The sequence below is a fragment of the Oncorhynchus kisutch genome, linkage group LG7, assembly GCF_002021735.2.
Source record: "Oncorhynchus kisutch isolate 150728-3 linkage group LG7, Okis_V2, whole genome shotgun sequence".
NCBI classification, from domain to species: domain Eukaryota; kingdom Metazoa; phylum Chordata; class Actinopteri; order Salmoniformes; family Salmonidae; genus Oncorhynchus; species Oncorhynchus kisutch.
Window position 1 is genome coordinate 52,626,457 of NC_034180.2, and position 18,753 is coordinate 52,645,209.

The 18,753-nt window shown below is 43.0% G+C and overlaps 1 protein-coding gene across 3 annotated transcripts in view; it reads left to right on the top strand.

Annotated features, from left to right (window-relative positions):
• The first annotated feature begins 345 nt into the window (after window positions 1-345).
• Window positions 346-18,753, top strand: part of LOC109894006 (deubiquitinase DESI2-like) — a 28,907-nt gene continuing 10,499 nt past the window's right edge. For 2 of the 3 annotated variants that reach the window (XR_004210682.1, XR_004210681.1), the window contains exons 1-3: window positions 358-2,084; window positions 14,976-15,048; window positions 16,682-16,775. Coding sequence is in view for 1 of the 3 variants with exons in the window: in XM_020487222.2 (XP_020342811.2) it covers window positions 2,046-2,084; window positions 14,976-15,048; window positions 16,682-16,775 (206 nt within the window). In the remaining 2 variants the exon portion in view is untranslated. Of the gene's footprint in view, window positions 2,085-14,975; window positions 15,049-16,681; window positions 16,776-18,753 lie in introns of all 3 variants that reach the window. The other variant, XM_020487222.2, reaches the window with a different exon arrangement.

Sequence of the window (18,753 nt, forward strand, 5' to 3'; positions counted from 1 at the left end):
TTCTGCAACTCTGCCCATTTATGCAGCCCTTTATCAATTTGTGGCGGGGAGAATGTTGGAGGCATTTATGCTTGATCCGAAAATGGTCGGAGGCGCCGAATGTATGGTGCGACTCAATAGCGGAGCCTCGGGTGGCATGCAGAGGCCAGATTGAGCAGATTGCGCAAATTTTGTAACAAGGCTGAGGGCTTCATATAGCTCAGCATTGACATAATTAGTGGCGGAAGACATTTACTCGTTCACAGAGAAGCATGCCCCCCTCCCCGGCCCGTACAGAGGGCCAGCTGCGACGCGCAACACAGGTCATGGCTAGAAGGGATACAGCGTTTGTTAAATTAACATAAACGTTTTAGCTTTTTTTCCCCTAATCCTTTTTCTAATTCTCTGAACCTGCGACGTAAATTCTAACCTGCTACGTAAGGCCAAATCGGACAAATACTGTATCAAATCTAGTCATAACCCCCACACGGATCGGATGATTTCATTCACTTTCTTTTGAGCAGTTTCTGGAGACCAGAGGACACCTTTTTTTGTTGTTGTTCCGGTGAGAGAGAATGTTGGGATGGGGAGGATATCATTGGACAGACAGGCGGAGGACAGTAGCCAACTACAGGAAAACGACTCGACTCTCAATCTGTGTGATGAAAAGCCACATCATCCGCGACTGTTGTTTACTAACTCAACTGCTTCACCTGCTACAATGATCATGGTTTGGATACGTCCTATACCTGCGCTATTGCTAGCTTTTACCACCACAGTTGACAAGACCAAAGTGAACCTTAAAACAATACGGACATCTATTGCCAGCTATCTGTTATATGCTATCTATATATATATATATTTTTGTTGCTTTATCGCCGCCTTTGAGAGAAGTGATATTCTGCAGTTAATATCCCGGATTCGTACAAAAAGCACACAGATTAACCAGATACTCGAGTGATTAACCAGATTCTCGAGTGATTAACCAGATTCTCGAGTGATTAACTAGATATTCGAGTGTTAAAACCAGATAGTCGAGTGATTAACCAGATATTCGAGTGATTAACCAGATAGTCGAGTGATTAACCAGATACTCAAGCTCTGTTAAAATGACTGTCTTCAAAATGGAAAGCAGTCGGTAGGAGGCAAGATCAGGTGGGACCATTCTAGCCAATGAGAGGACAGATCTCCGATATAAAGTTATTTTTTTCTCTCAAATGTTTCCGCGATATCACGTGTCCTACTTATACCGGTAACGTTACACTCATAACAACTTAAACAATACTAAACTTCTATTCGATCAAATAAGCCACACCTTGCAAATAAACCATTACTTTTTTGTTAACCAAATTCCCCACTCATTGTAAATAAGAATTTGTTCTTATTCACTGACTTGCCTAGTTTAAATATAGTTTTTTTTTTTTTTACTTTCAAAAAACGCCACCTGCTGGATAAGACAGATTTTGGGCCCATTTATCAATCTCTCTTCGTCTCAACCTCTGATTATCATCATCATCCTCCCAGGCCAGCTGTGCTGTTTTAGCTGATCGCAGTTTATGCGATAACAGAGGCAACCGAAGGTTTGGTTTCCAGAGCCCTTATTTTTCTCGCTTGGTAATGGGCCTTGTTAATAAAAGTTCTGCAACTGGCTAGTTCGAGCTAGCTAGTGAGCTAACTACACGGATTTGTTTTGTGCGTGCCTGTGGTCTTTACAGCCAGAAAGCGAAATATTACGTTTCCCCGCTTTGATATTTGATACTTTTATATCGACCTCTAGAGTCTAGATACTCGTAGCTTTTGAACGGACAGAATTATTGGACAGAATGTATTATTTTGGCTGAGGACAGAGCATGACAGACATTATTATAATAACCATCATTCATCTACCCTGGTGCTCCGTTCAGTCCAATACGCCGCGGTGTGAGTAGCCCATCCGGGAAGCGCACATCAGCAGAGGACCATCCTATGCGCGTCTTGGGTGTCGGGGGCGAGAGGTGCAAAGTATTCCCAGATCAATTACGTCGGAGGGAGAGGACGACGTTGCCTTGCCATCTCAGGATTAAACCATGGCTAATGAACCTGTTATCCTTAATGTGTATGATATGGTAAGATTGTGTGTTTACACTCAGTGACATTATTTTGCATGGGAATCAATGTAACATACTTAACCTACTATTGTCACACACACACACAATATACAATAGTTAGTCTCTTTGCACACACACACACACGCGATTTGTTCTATTCTCGTGGGAACCTAAAATGAATTTCCATTCAAAATCCTATTTTCCGTAACCCAAACCCTAAACCTAATTCTAACCCCTTTATCCTCAAGGGGACGTAGGAAATGTCACCACGAGGGATTCTTTTTCTTGTTTTACTATCCTTGTGGGGACTTTTAGGGGATTTTATGTCCCCACAAGGATAGAAGAACCAACACACACACACAGGGATGGATTTGACAACCAGGCAGGTGCATAGTTGGCTCCTCACCTCTCCTCTGATGTCTCCAGGCCAGCAGTCACAGATGAGGACCCCAGTGGAGCTGAAAGTCACAGCTGCTAAAAACGCCTGATTAAATCCCAGTGTTGCTCTGCTTTGTTGGGAGTAGGGACAGACTGGGACCATAAATCAGCCCGGGCATTTCTACCACACCGGCCTATTGTGGTAACAGTATTTTGCTCGAAACTCCACCATTTAGACCGGCCCACTGGGCTAAAGATGTACCGGCCCATCTGGCATTTGCCCGGACTGCTCTATGTCTGGGACCCTCAGGTTGGCACACTACAGGTCATGCAGGGGCTGCTGGAGAAGGGTGTGACCCCAGAGAGAAAGAGAGAGAGAGAGAGAAGGGTGCGACCCCAGAGAGAGAGAGAGAGAGAGAAGGGTGCGACCCCAGAGAGAGAGAGGGAGAGAAGGGTGCGACCCCAGAGAGAGAGAGGGAGAGAAGGGTGCGACCCCAGAGAGAGAGAGAGAGAGAGAAGGGTGCGACCCCAGAGAGAGAGAGAAGGGTGCGACCCCAGAGAGAGAGAGAGAGAAGGGTGCGACCCCAGAGAGAGAGAGGGAGAGAAGGGTGCGACCCCAGAGAGAGAGAGAGAGGGAGAGAAGGGTGCGACCCCAGAGAGAGAGAGAGAGGGAGAGAAGGGTGCGACCCCAGAGAGAGAGGGAGAGAGAGAGAGAGAGAGAGAGAGGGAGAGAAGGGTGCGACCCCAGAGAGAGAGAGAGAGAGAGAGAGAGGGAGAGAAGGGTGCGACCCCAGAGAGGGAGAGAAGGGTGCGACCCCAGAGAGAGAGAGAGAGAGAGAGAGAGAGAGAGAGAGAGAGAGAGAGAGAGAGAAAAAAAAGTGATCATGGGTTGGGACTCGGGAGCACCTCATTGAAAAGCAATGAGTCGATTTGAAATGGAATTCTCCCCAACCCTTGTTCGTAGAGCTCTAGTCCTAAACCATTTTTGAATAGCAGCAATAAGAACCGTAGACAAGTGAAGACAGGAATACGTTTGAATTACTGTACTCCGTGCCTGTGCATTGAGAGAACTGAAGGAGTGATGGGTTGATTTCTAAAAGACAGTGATGCAGAGAGAGAGAGAGAGAGAGAGAGACAGACAGAGATATTGGAGGATGGGTGTGAAATGAGGCATGATATTTCTGCATGGAAAGACAATTGAATGTAATGTGAGAGTTCCTCAAGAGACTGAAACCATCATTCCAGTGTTAGACTGCATAGATGCAAGACATGGTTTTACCAAATACTAAAGGTGATTCTTTCAGTGGTGTGTTTCAGATAATGTCAAATTCAAATGAAAGACCAATAGCAAAGCACTCCAGTAATCTAGTCCACAAAATAAAGTTAGCTTCTTTGCATTATCAGTTTACCAATTCTAATTAAGACAGAATAGTTGGTTGGATACCGTATGTGAGAGCCTGCAACAGTAAGCTTATAGATAGTAGATATAGATAGATAGTCCACTAGCACTGTGTCAGTCAGGAATGTTTCTATTATTAATGGAGGGTCCAGCTGTGAATGTCTTTTACCCCCTCCCCCCCTTTCCACCCCACACACACGGGTACAGGATGAGGTCTGATGACTAGCACAGACTGGAATATGTTCCCGGGGATTTATCCGATGGCATTGAGAAGTGTATCACATCAGTCACAGGCTTCATTAATAAGTGCATCGACGACGTCGTCCCCACAGTGACCGTACAAACATATCCCAATCAGAAGCCATGGATTACAGGCAACATCCGCACCGAGCTAAAGGCTAGAGCTGCCGCTTTCAAGGAGCGGGACGCTAAATCCAGACGTTTGTAAGTAATCTCGCTACGCCCTTTGATGAACCATCAAACATGGCAAAGCGTCAATACAGGACCAAGATCGAGTCTTACTACACCGGCTCTGACACTCGTCGAATGTGGCAGGGCTCGCAAACTATCACGGATTATAAAGGGAAACCCAGCCGTGAGCTGCCCAGTGACGCAAGCTGAACCATGCATAAGACCACCAGCTGTTCTAGATGACTGCTGTGATCATGCTCTCTGTAGCTGATGTGTGTAAGACCTTTTAAACAGGTTAACATTCACAAAGCCGCAGGGCCAGACGGGGTGTGCGTTGACCACCTGCCAAGTATCTTCACTGACATTCCCAACCTCTCCCTGACCCAGTCTGTAATACTTACATGTTTCACATAGACCACCATAGTCCCTTTGACCAAGAACTCCAAGGTAACCGGTCTAAATAGCTATCGGCCCGAAGCACTCACATCTGTAGCCATGAAATGCTTTGAAAGGCTGGTCATGGCTCACATCAACACCATCATCCCAGAAACATTAGACCCACTCCAATTTTCATACCGCCCCAAAAGATCCACAGATGATGTAATCTCTATTGCACTCCACACTGTCCTTTCCCACCTGGACAAAGGGAACACCTACGTGAGAATGCTGTTAATTGACTACAGCTCAGCATTCAATACCATAGTGCCCTCCAAGCTCATCACTAAACTAAGGACCCTGGGCTTAAACACCTCCCTCTGCAACTGGATCCTTGACTTCCTGCTGGTTAGAGGTGGTTAGAGTGGGAAACAACACATCCTCCACTCTGACCCTTGGCATTGGGGCCCCTCAGGGGTGCGTGATTAGTACTCGCTATTAACCCACGACTGCATGGCCACACACAACTCGGTGGTAGGCCTGATCACCGATGATGAGGAGTTAGCCTACAGCAAGGAGGTCCAAGACCTGGCAGTGTGGCGCTAGGACAACAACCTCTCCATCAACGTCAGCAAGACAAAGGAGCTGATCGTGGACTACAGGAAACGGAGGGTCGAGCACGTTCACATCGACTGGGCTGTCATGGAGAAGGTCGAGAGCTTCAAGTTCATCGGTGTGTCCACATTACTAAGGAATTATTATGGTCCTACCACACCAACACAGTCGTGAAGAGGTCACGACAACACCTGGGCCCTTAGATTCTCAAAAAGTTATATGGCTGCAACAATGAGAGCATCTTGACTGCCTGCATCACCGCTTGGGGGTCGGGTCCCAAGCAACTGCTTGGGACCCGACCACTAGGCACTACAGAGGATATTGCATACCGCCCAGTCACTGGGGCCGAGATCCCTACCAGCCAGGACCTCTACACTAGGCAGTATCAGAGGAAGGCCCTAACAGTTGTAAAAGACTCCAGCCACCTAAGTGATAGACTGTTCTCTCTGCTGCTGCTCGGCAAGCGATACCAATGCACCAGGTCTGGAACCAACAGGACCCTGAACAGCTTCTACCCCCAAACGAAATACAGTGCATTCAGAAAGTATTCAGAACCCTTGACTTTTTCCACAATTTGTTACATTACATCCTTATTCTAAAATGTATTCAATTGTATTTTCCACTCAACAATCTACACACAATACACCATAATGACAAAGCAAAAAAAACGATTTTTAGAAATGATACACATTTTATTAAGCATAAGAAACTGAAATATCACGTTTACATAAGTATTCAGTTCCTTTACTCAGTACTTTGTTGAAGCACCTTTGGCAGTGATTACAGCCTCGAGTATTCTAGGGTATGACGCTACAAGTTTGGCACACCTGTATTTGGGGAGTTTCTCCCATTCTTCTCTGCAGATCCTCTCAAGCTCTGTCAGGTTGGATGGGGAGCGTCGCTGCACAGCTATTTTCAGGTCTCTCCAGGGATGTTCAATCGGGTTCAAGTCCGGGCTCTGGCTGGGCCACCCAAGGACATTCAGAGACTTGTCCCGAAGCCACTCCTGCATTGTCTTGGCTGTGTGCTTCGGGTAGTTGTCCTGTTGGAAGGTGAATCTTCGCCCCAGTCTGAGGTCGTGAGAGCTCTGGAGCAGGTTTTCATCAAGGATCTCTCTGTACTTTTCTCCGTTCATCTTTCCCTCGATCCTGACTAGTCTCCCAGTCTCTGCCACTGAAAAACATCCCCACAACATAATGCTGCCATCACCATCCTTCACCGTAGGGATGGTGCCTGATTTCCTCCAGACGTGACACTTGGCATTCAGGCCAAAGAGTTCAATCTTGGTTTCATCAGACAAGAACACCTTATTTGTCATGGTCTGAGAGTCCTTTAGGTGCCTTTTGGCAAACTCCAAGCGGGCTGTCATGTGCCTATTACAAAGGAATGGCTTCCATCTGTCCACTCTACCATAAAGGCCAGATTGGTGGAGTTCTGCAGAGATGGTTGCCCTTCTCGAAGGTTCTCCCAACTCTGGAATTCTGTCAGAGTGACCATCGGGTTCTTGGTCACCTCCCTGACCAAGGCCCTTCTCTCCCGATTGCTCAGTTTGGCCCGGGCGGCCAGATCTAGGAAGAGTTGGTGGTTCCAAATTTCTTCCATTTAAGAATGATGGAGGCCACTGTGTTGTAAACATTTTTTGGTACCTTTCCCCAGATCTGTATCTCGACACAATCCTGTCTCGGAGCTCTGGCAAATCCTTCGACCTCATGGCTTGATTTTTTTGCTCTGACATGCACTGTCAACTGTGGGACCTTATATAGACAGGTGTGTGCTTTCCCAAATCATGTCCAATCAATTGAATTTATCCACAGATGGACTCCAATCAAGTTGTAGAAACATCTCAAGGATGATCAATGGAAACAGGATGCACCTGAGCTCAATGTAGAGTCTCAAAGCAAAGGGTCTGAATACCTGTTTATTAATTTAAAAAAAATGTGTACTTTTTTAACCCCTTTTCTCCCCAATTTCGTGTTATCCAATTGGTAGTTACAGTCTTGTCCCATCGCTGCAACTCCCATATGGACTCGGGAGAGGCGAAGGTCGAGAGTCGCGTGTCCTCCGAAACACAACCCAGCCAAGCCGCACTGCTTCTTGACACAACGCCCACTTAACCCGGAAGCCATCCGCACCAATGTGTCGGAGGAAACACCTGGCGAACCGTGTCAGTGTGCATTGCGCCCAGCCCGCCACAGGAGTCGCTAGTGCGTGATGGGATCGTAACATCCCTGCCGACCAAGCCCTCCCCTAACCCGGACGACGCTGGGCCCACTGTGGTCTCCCGGTCACAGCCGTCTGCAACAGAGCCTGGACTCGAAACCAGAACCTTTAGTGGCACAGCTAGCACTGCGATGCAGTGCCTTAGACCACTGCGCCACTCGGGAGGCCGGCCTGAATGTTTTTATTTGTAATAAATTTGCTCACATTTCTAAAAAACTGTTTTCGCTTTGTCATTATGGGAACCCCGGGGATATAGCCAAGTTATTACCTGGACCCCGGGTATATAACCATGTTATTACCTGGTACTCCCTGTATATAACCATGTTATTACCTGGTACTCCCTGTATATAGTCATGTTATTACCTGGTACTCCCTGTATATTACCATGTTATTACCTGGTACTCCCTGTATATAGCCATGTTATTACCTGGTACTTCCTGTATATATCCATGTTATTACCTGGTATCCCGGGTATATAGCCATGTTATTACCTGGTACCCCGTCTATATAGCCATGTTATTACCTGGTACCCCGTCTATATAGCCATGTTATGACCTGGTACTCCCTGTATATAGCCATGTTCGTACCTGGTACCCTGTCTATATAGCCATGTTATTACCTGGTACTTCCTGTATATAGCCATGTTATTACCTGGTACTTCCTGTATATAGCCATGTTATTACCTGGTACTCCCTGTATATAGCCATGTTATTACCTGGTACTCCCTGTATATAACCATGTTAGTACCTGGTACTCCCTGTATATAGCCATGTTATTACCTGGTACTCCCTGTATATAACCATGTTAGTACCTGGTACTTCCTGTATATAGTCATGTTATTACCTGATATTACCTGGTACTTCCTGTATATAACCATGTTATTACCTGATACTCCCTGTATATAGCCATGTTATTACCTCCCTGTATATAGTCATGTTATTACCTGGTACTTCCTGTATATAGCCATGTTATTACCTGGTACTCCCTGTATATAGCCATGTTATTACCTGGTACTCCCTGTATATAGCCATGTTATTACCTGGTACTCCCTGTATATAGCCATGTTATTACCTGGTACTTCCTGTATATAGCCATGTTAGTACCTGGTACTCCCTGTATATAGCCATGTTATTACCTGGTACTCCCTGTATATAGCCATGTTATTACCTGGTACTCCCTGTATATAACCATGTTATTACCTGGTACTCCCTGTATATAGCCATGTTATTACCTGATATTACCTGGTACTTCCTGTATATAACCATGTTATTACCTGGTACTCCCTGTATATAGCCATGTTATTACCTGATATTACCTGGTACTCCCTGTATATAGCCATGTTATTACCTGGTACTTCCTGTATATATCCATGTTATTACCTGGTATCCCGGGTATATAGCCATGTTATTACCTGGTACCCCGTCTATATAGCCATGTTATTACCTGGTACCCCGTCTATATAGCCATGTTATGACCTGGTACTCCCTGTATATAGCCATGTTCGTACCTGGTACCCTGTCTATATAGCCATGTTATTACCTGGTACTTCCTGTATATAGCCATGTTATTACCTGGTACTTCCTGTATATAGCCATGTTATTACCTGGTACTCCCTGTATATAGCCATGTTATTACCTGGTACTCCCTGTATATAACCATGTTAGTACCTGGTACTCCCTGTATATAGCCATGTTATTACCTGGTACTCCCTGTATATAACCATGTTAGTACCTGGTACTTCCTGTATATAGTCATGTTATTACCTGATATTACCTGGTACTTCCTGTATATAACCATGTTATTACCTGATACTCCCTGTATATAGCCATGTTATTACCTCCCTGTATATAGTCATGTTATTACCTGGTACTTCCTGTATATAGCCATGTTATTACCTGGTACTCCCTGTATATAGCCATGTTATTACCTGGTACTCCCTGTATATAGCCATGTTATTACCTGGTACTCCCTGTATATAGCCATGTTATTACCTGGTACTTCCTGTATATAGCCATGTTAGTACCTGGTACTCCCTGTATATAGCCATGTTATTACCTGGTACTCCCTGTATATAGCCATGTTATTACCTGGTACTCCCTGTATATAACCATGTTATTACCTGGTACTCCCTGTATATAGCCATGTTATTACCTGATATTACCTGGTACTTCCTGTATATAACCATGTTATTACCTGGTACTCCCTGTATATAGCCATGTTATTACCTGATATTACCTGGTACTTCCTGTATATAGCCATGTTATTACCTGGTACTTCCTGTATATAGCCATGTTATTACCTGGTACTCCCTGTATATAGCCATGTTATTACCTGGTACTCCCTGTATATAACCATGTTAGTACCTGGTACTCCCTGTATATAGCCATGTTATTACCTGGTACTCCTGTTACCTGGTACTCCCTGTATATAACCATGTTATTACCTGGTACTCCCTGTATATAGCCATGTTATTACCTGATATTACCTGGTACTTCCTGTATATAACCATGTTATTACCTGGTACTCCCTGTATATAGCCATGTTATTACCTGATATTACCTGGTACTTCCTGTATATAGCCATGTTATTACCTGGTACTTCCTGTATATAGCCATGTTATTACCTGGTACTTCCTGTATATAGCCATGTTATTACCTGGTACTCCCTGTATATAGCCATGTTATTACCTGGTACTCCCTGTATATAACCATGTTAGTACCTGGTACTCCCTGTATATAGCCATGTTATTACCTGGTACTCCCTGTATATAACCATGTTAGTACCTGGTACTTCCTGTATATAGTCATGTTATTACCTGATATTACCTGGTACTTCCTGTATATAACCATGTTATTACCTGATACTCCCTGTATATAGCCATGTTATTACCTCCCTGTATATAGTCATGTTATTACCTGGTACTTCCTGTATATAGCCATGTTATTACCTGGTACTCCCTGTATATAGCCATGTTATTACTTGGTACTCCCTGTATATAGCCATGTTATTACCTGGTACTCCCTGTATATAGCCATGTTATTACCTGGTACTTCCTGTATATAGCCATGTTAGTACCTGGTACTCCCTGTATATAGCCATGTTATTACCTGGTACTCCCTGTATATAGCCATGTTATTACCTGGTACTCCCTGTATATAACCATGTTATTACCTGGTACTCCCTGTATATAGCCATGTTATTACCTCCCTGTATATAGCCATGTTATTACCTGGTACTCCCTGTATATAGCCATGTTATTACCTGGTACTCCCTGTATATAGCCATGTTAGTACCTGGTACTCCCTGTATATAGCCATGTTAGTACCTGGTACTCCCTGTATATAGCCATGTTATTACCTGGTACTCCCTGTATATAGCCATGTTATTACCTGGTACTCCCTGTATATAGCCATGTTATTACCTGGTACTCCCTGTATATAGCCATGTTATTACCTGGTACTTCCTGTATATAACCATGTTATTACCTGATACTCCCTGTATATAGCCATGTTATTACCTCCCTGTATATAGTCATGTTATTACCTGGTACTTCCTGTATATAGCCATGTTATTACCTGGTACTCCCTGTATATAGCCATGTTATTACCTGGTACTCCCTGTATATAGCCATGTTATTACCTGGTACTCCCTGTATATAGCCATGTTATTACCTGGTACTTCCTGTATATAGCCATGTTAGTACCTGGTACTCCCTGTATATAGCCATGTTATTACCTGGTACTCCCTGTATATAGCCATGTTATTACCTGGTACTCCCTGTATATAACCATGTTATTACCTGGTACTCCCTGTATATAGCCATGTTATTACCTGATATTACCTGGTACTTCCTGTATATAACCATGTTATTACCTGGTACTCCCTGTATATAGCCATGTTATTACCTGATATTACCTGGTACTCCCTGTATATAGCCATGTTATTACCTGGTACTTCCTGTATATATCCATGTTATTACCTGGTATCCCGGGTATATAGCCATGTTATTACCTGGTACCCCGTCTATATAGCCATGTTATTACCTGGTACCCCGTCTATATAGCCATGTTATGACCTGGTACTCCCTGTATATAGCCATGTTCGTACCTGGTACCCTGTCTATATAGCCATGTTATTACCTGGTACTTCCTGTATATAGCCATGTTATTACCTGGTACTTCCTGTATATAGCCATGTTATTACCTGGTACTCCCTGTATATAGCCATGTTATTACCTGGTACTCCCTGTATATAACCATGTTAGTACCTGGTACTCCCTGTATATAGCCATGTTATTACCTGGTACTCCCTGTATATAACCATGTTAGTACCTGGTACTTCCTGTATATAGTCATGTTATTACCTGATATTACCTGGTACTTCCTGTATATAACCATGTTATTACCTGATACTCCCTGTATATAGCCATGTTATTACCTCCCTGTATATAGTCATGTTATTACCTGGTACTTCCTGTATATAGCCATGTTATTACCTGGTACTCCCTGTATATAGCCATGTTATTACCTGGTACTCCCTGTATATAGCCATGTTATTACCTGGTACTCCCTGTATATAGCCATGTTATTACCTGGTACTTCCTGTATATAGCCATGTTAGTACCTGGTACTCCCTGTATATAGCCATGTTATTACCTGGTACTCCCTGTATATAGCCATGTTATTACCTGGTACTCCCTGTATATAACCATGTTATTACCTGGTACTCCCTGTATATAGCCATGTTATTACCTGATATTACCTGGTACTTCCTGTATATAACCATGTTATTACCTGGTACTCCCTGTATATAGCCATGTTATTACCTGATATTACCTGGTACTTCCTGTATATAGCCATGTTATTACCTGGTACTTCCTGTATATAGCCATGTTATTACCTGGTACTCCCTGTATATAGCCATGTTATTACCTGGTACTCCCTGTATATAACCATGTTAGTACCTGGTACTCCCTGTATATAGCCATGTTATTACCTGGTACTCCTGTTACCTGGTACTCCCTGTATATAACCATGTTATTACCTGGTACTCCCTGTATATAGCCATGTTATTACCTGATATTACCTGGTACTTCCTGTATATAACCATGTTATTACCTGGTACTCCCTGTATATAGCCATGTTATTACCTGATATTACCTGGTACTTCCTGTATATAGCCATGTTATTACCTGGTACTTCCTGTATATAGCCATGTTATTACCTGGTACTTCCTGTATATAGCCATGTTATTACCTGGTACTCCCTGTATATAGCCATGTTATTACCTGGTACTCCCTGTATATAACCATGTTAGTACCTGGTACTCCCTGTATATAGCCATGTTATTACCTGGTACTCCCTGTATATAACCATGTTAGTACCTGGTACTTCCTGTATATAGTCATGTTATTACCTGATATTACCTGGTACTTCCTGTATATAACCATGTTATTACCTGATACTCCCTGTATATAGCCATGTTATTACCTCCCTGTATATAGTCATGTTATTACCTGGTACTTCCTGTATATAGCCATGTTATTACCTGGTACTCCCTGTATATAGCCATGTTATTACTTGGTACTCCCTGTATATAGCCATGTTATTACCTGGTACTCCCTGTATATAGCCATGTTATTACCTGGTACTTCCTGTATATAGCCATGTTAGTACCTGGTACTCCCTGTATATAGCCATGTTATTACCTGGTACTCCCTGTATATAGCCATGTTATTACCTGGTACTCCCTGTATATAACCATGTTATTACCTGGTACTCCCTGTATATAGCCATGTTATTACCTCCCTGTATATAGCCATGTTATTACCTGGTACTCCCTGTATATAGCCATGTTATTACCTGGTACTCCCTGTATATAGCCATGTTAGTACCTGGTACTCCCTGTATATAGCCATGTTAGTACCTGGTACTCCCTGTATATAGCCATGTTATTACCTGGTACTCCCTGTATATAGCCATGTTATTACCTGGTACTCCCTGTATATAGCCATGTTATTACCTGGTACTTCCTGTATATTACCATGTTATTACCTGGTACTCCCTGTATATTACCATGTTATTACCTGGTATCCATTATGTATTTATTCCTTGTGTTATTATTTTTCTGTAATTTTTCTATTTTTCTCTCTGCATTGTTGGAAAGCATTTCACTCTTCGTCTACACCTTGTTTGTTAATGAAGCGTGTGACAAATAAAATGTGATTTTAGGGAGGAGAATCTGTGGTGATGGGGTGTTACCGAAAGTCTGGGTCCATACGTACAAAGTTGATCTCGGATCAGGTCTTCCCTGTCCCATGTGACCTTATTAACTCTGCTCTATAAGGCTAAACTGAAAACAGCACTTCTAATCTGAGACACTCGATTAGCCTTTATTACAGGTACCTTGATTGGGAAGAGAGGGTTTCTGTAAGAGAGAGGGGGAATAGGACCACCACTGTATGTGTAGAGGAAATTATGAGTAGCATCCTTTTTTAACTTTCCTGGTGTTTCTGTGAACATGTGGTTTGGTGGTCAGACATGTTTCTATTAACACTTTGCTTACAATTTTACTGTGCATTTAATTTCAGGATTTGAAATTCAAAATATAAAATGTGCGATATATTATTATTTTTTTAAACACGCAAACTCGCTCTCATAAGGGGAAAAAACGGCATTCCAACCGTTCCAGGACATCTAACTGTTGAATCTCTCTCTCCCTCTCTCTCTGTCTCTCCCTCTCTCTCTGTCTCTCCCTCTCTCTCTGTCTCTCTCTCTCTCTCTCTCTGTCTCTCTCTCTCTCTCTCTCTCTGTCTCTCTTTCTCTCTCTCTCTCTTTCTCTCTCTTTCTCTCTCTGTCTCTTTTCTCTCTCTTTCTCTCTCTCTCTCTGTCTCTTTTCTCTCTCTTTCTCTCTCTCTCTCCTCTCTTTTCTCTCTTCTCTCTCTCTTCTCTTCTCTCTCTCTTCTCTTCTCTCTCTGTCTCTTCTCTCTCTTTTCTCTCTCTTCTCTTTCTCTCCTCTCTCTTCTCTTTCTCTCTTCTCTCTCTTCTCTCTCTGCTCTCTCTCTTCTCTCTCTTCTCTCTTCTCTCTCTCTTCTCTCTCTTCTCTCTCTCTTCTCTCTTCTCTTCTCTCTCTCTTCTCTCTCTCTCTCTCTCTTCTCTCTTCTCTTCTCTCTCTCTTTTCTCTCTCTCTCTTCTCTCTCTCCTCTCTGTCTTCTCTTTCTCTCTTCTCTATCTTCTCTCTCTCTTCTCTCTCTCTTCTCTCTCTTCTCTCTCTCTTCTCTCTTCTCTCTTCTCTTCTCTCTCTCTTCTCTCTCTCTTCTCTCTCTCTTTTCTCTCTTCTCTCTCTCTTCTCTCTCTCTTTTCTCTCTTCTCTTTCTCTCTTCTCCTCTTTCTCTCTTCTTTTCTCTCTTCTCTTTCTCTCTTCTCTCTCTTCTCTTTCTCTCTTCTCTCTCTCTTCTCTCTCTCTTCTCTCTCTCTTCTCTCTTCTCTCTCTCTTTCTCTCTATATATTCAGTACTGGATCAACGAGTACACTTCCACTCTGGGTGTTGGAGTCTACCACTCAGGCATTGAGATCTATGGCCGAGGTACAGAGGAAGACCTTCATTACTTTTTCATTCATTCATCCAGCCATTCACTCACTCACTCACCCATTCATTCATTCAGTCAGTGTGCTGTTGGCTAAATGGAATGTTCGATGTGGAATGTCTCTCTACAGCTTCCATCCCACTGAGGTTCTGTCATTTTGTTGTTCTTTCCTCCTGAGTTACTCACCATTGAATCATAATGTGTGGAGAGAGAGAGTTTTCCGACCGACCGACCTTATTTATTAAACACTTCATGAAAGGCATCTGGCAGATGTAAATACACCCATAAACACACATGTGATTTTTATGTATCTCTTACACATGTGATTTTATGTATCTCTTACACGTCTGCATTTTCTCGAATTTGATGATATAATCGTCAAGCCCGTTCAAAAGATTAGGGGACACGACCCAGAAGTAACGCAGAAGATCACGTAACTTTCACAGGGTAATTCATCGTTTAAAAAAAAAATGAGGATGTTTTTTCTGCGTTATAATAGATTAAGTAGTCATGAGGAGCCTATCAGCCAGGATGACACATTGATCGAACACCACACGATATCTTCTCACACCACATGATATCTTCTCACACCAACACGATATCTATCTTCTCACACCAACACAATATCTTCTCACACCAACATGATATCTTCACACACCGACACCACATGGTATCTTCTCACACCAACACGATATCTTCTCACACCAACACGATATCTTCTCACACCAACATGATATCTTCACACACCGACACCACATGGTATCTTCTCACACCAACACGATATCTTCTCACACCAACACGATATCTTCTCACACCAACACGATATCTTCTCACACCAACACGATATCTTCTCACACCAACACGATATCTTCTCACACCAACACGATATCTTCTCACACCAACATGATATCTTCTCACACCAACACGATATCTTCTCACACCAACACGATATCTTCTCACACCAACACGATATCTTCTCACACCAACACGATATCTTCTCACACCAACACGATATCTTCTCACACCAACACGATATATTCTCACACCAACACCACATGATATCATCTCACACCAACACGATATCTTCTCAAACCAACACGATATCTTCTCACACCAACACGATATCTTCTCACACCAACACGATATCTTCTCACACCAACACGATATCTTCTCACACCAACACCACATGATATCTTCTCACACCAACACGATATCTTCTCACACCAACACCACATGATATCTTCTCACACCAACACGATATCTTCTCACACCAACACCACATGATATCTTCTCACACCAACACCACATGATATCTTCTCACACCAACACCACATTATATCTTCTCACACCAACACCACATGATATCTTCTCACACCAACACGATATCTTCTCACACCAACACGATATCTTCTCACACCAACACCACATGATATCTTCTCACACCAACACCACATGATATATTTTCACCACACACAGTATCTTCGCACTTTCAGCTTGCTACACAGTTCCTTTGTTAGAAGGCGAGGTGGTGACAGCATTTATTTTTCTCTTTTCATTCCTCACACCTGTAATGTGAGCGACGATACATCTCTGATGTTCAATGTGTTCCTTTTCTTCTCATCTTTATTACAGAGTTTGCGTATGGAGGTCATCCGTACCCATTTAGTGGTATATTTGAAATAAACCCTGGAAACACTACTGAATTAGGAGAGACCTTCAAATTCAAGTGAGTTTACATCATCACAGACACACACACACACAGGGTTCTACAGAGTGCCTTGTCACATAAAAAAAGTGGTCAATGGCCTCTGTTTCACAACAGAAGATCAGAATGCAGTTTTAAGAGTTCTCATCAGAAGTGAACATTCGATCCCGGTCCGATCCAAGTCCGGTGAGCTGAAACCCGAGCCCAGGCCTGGTCCGACATCACAGATATTAAATGAGCTGAAACCCGAGCCCAGGCCTGGTCCGACATCACAGATATTAAATGAGCTGAAACCCGAGCCCAGGCCTGGTCCGACATCACAGATATTAAATGAGCTGAAACCCGAGCCCAGGCCTGGTCCGACATCACAGATATTAAATGAGTTGAAACCCGAGCCCAGGCCTGGTCCGACATCACAGATATTAAATGAGCTGAAACCCGAGCCCAGGCCTGGTCCGACATCACAGATATTAAATGAGCTGAAACCCGAGCCCAGGCCTGGTCCGACATCACAGATATTAAATGAGCTGAAACCCGAGCCCAGGCCTGGTCCGACATCACAGATATTAAATGAGCTGAAACCCGAGCCCAGGCCTGGTCCGACATCACAGATATTAAATGAGCTGAAACCCGAGCCCAGGCCTGGTCCGACATCACAGATATTAAATGAGCTGAAACCCGAGCCCAGGCCTGGTCCGACATCACAGATATTAAATGAGCTGAAACCCGAAAAAAAGCCTGATTTCTAAAATTTAAATAAATAAATAAAAAACAGTAGGCTATATTTACTGAAACTAGTGTTGGGATGAACATGGTGGAGGCAGGCGGCAGCGGAATGAGGAGAAAAGAATGAGAGAACGATAACCTAGAAAAAGCACAGAGAGGAAAACTATATATATATATATATATATATATATATATTGTAATAAATTAGGCTAATGCTATTAATTGAAGGCATGTATTCAATTTTTGCTTACACTGAAACTCCCAAAGTCATATCCAACCGTTATACTAATTTAAAGCAATAGTCATGCGTGGTCGCCTACAGTAGCTGGTCATTTCAGCGCCATTTTGATTGGGACAGCCCAATCGCGCTGCTTTGATTCAAGTTTGGGGGACTCCTCTATAAATCATTCCATTTTTGTTTTCACTGAATCATTAGGTAACAATTAGAATGGGGAAATGTGCGCTAAATTGAGGTGAGCGCTAATGAGCATTATTCATGTTTGCTCATATATTAGCCAATCAGAACATTTTTCTAACTTGTTATGCAAGTGTATATTTGGTTAATTGATCTCTGGCTGGACAAGTAAAAGTGGTAGATAATTTATTTGTTTGCTCATCGATCACTAATCAGAAACATTTAGCTTGCAACAATGTAACCTAAATCAAGAGTATTATGTATCTATTGACTCGCGTCGTAGCCTTCTATAGAGTCTAGGCTATTTTTCTATCATCCCAATCGCAAAATTCTGACTCCTGTCTCGCATAAATTCCTAACTTTATTCTGTAATCCATAGGTTGCATTAAAAAGCACGTCTCTTGCCTATCTATGTCAAAATACTGCTTTAAAACATTTCACCCGCTTCTCTGCGCTGTCTCGTATTGCTGCCCCTATGAGAGCTTCAGTAGAGAATGTGTGATCAACAAACCGTAGGAGAGGAGATATGGATATTTTTTAAAAACAGTTACCTTGATATTTAAACTATTTCCACTCTCCATCGCCCCTTTATTCATGAGCTGATCTGCTATCTGTATAATCATCAACTTGATTTTTGACAAATAGGAGATATTCTGTCATTCGTTGGAGGTTATCTAGTAAGCTTCGAAAACTTCGGTCATTTGCATTTTGTTTAATTGCGTTTGTATGATTGGACAACGCTGCGCTCTCTGTCGAGATAGACTAGACCTACTGCTGAAATGCACTGAATTAACTGAGGAACATAATAACGCTCTGAATGCATATTTCGCAATTCACAACAGTGTCATTGGCGATCAA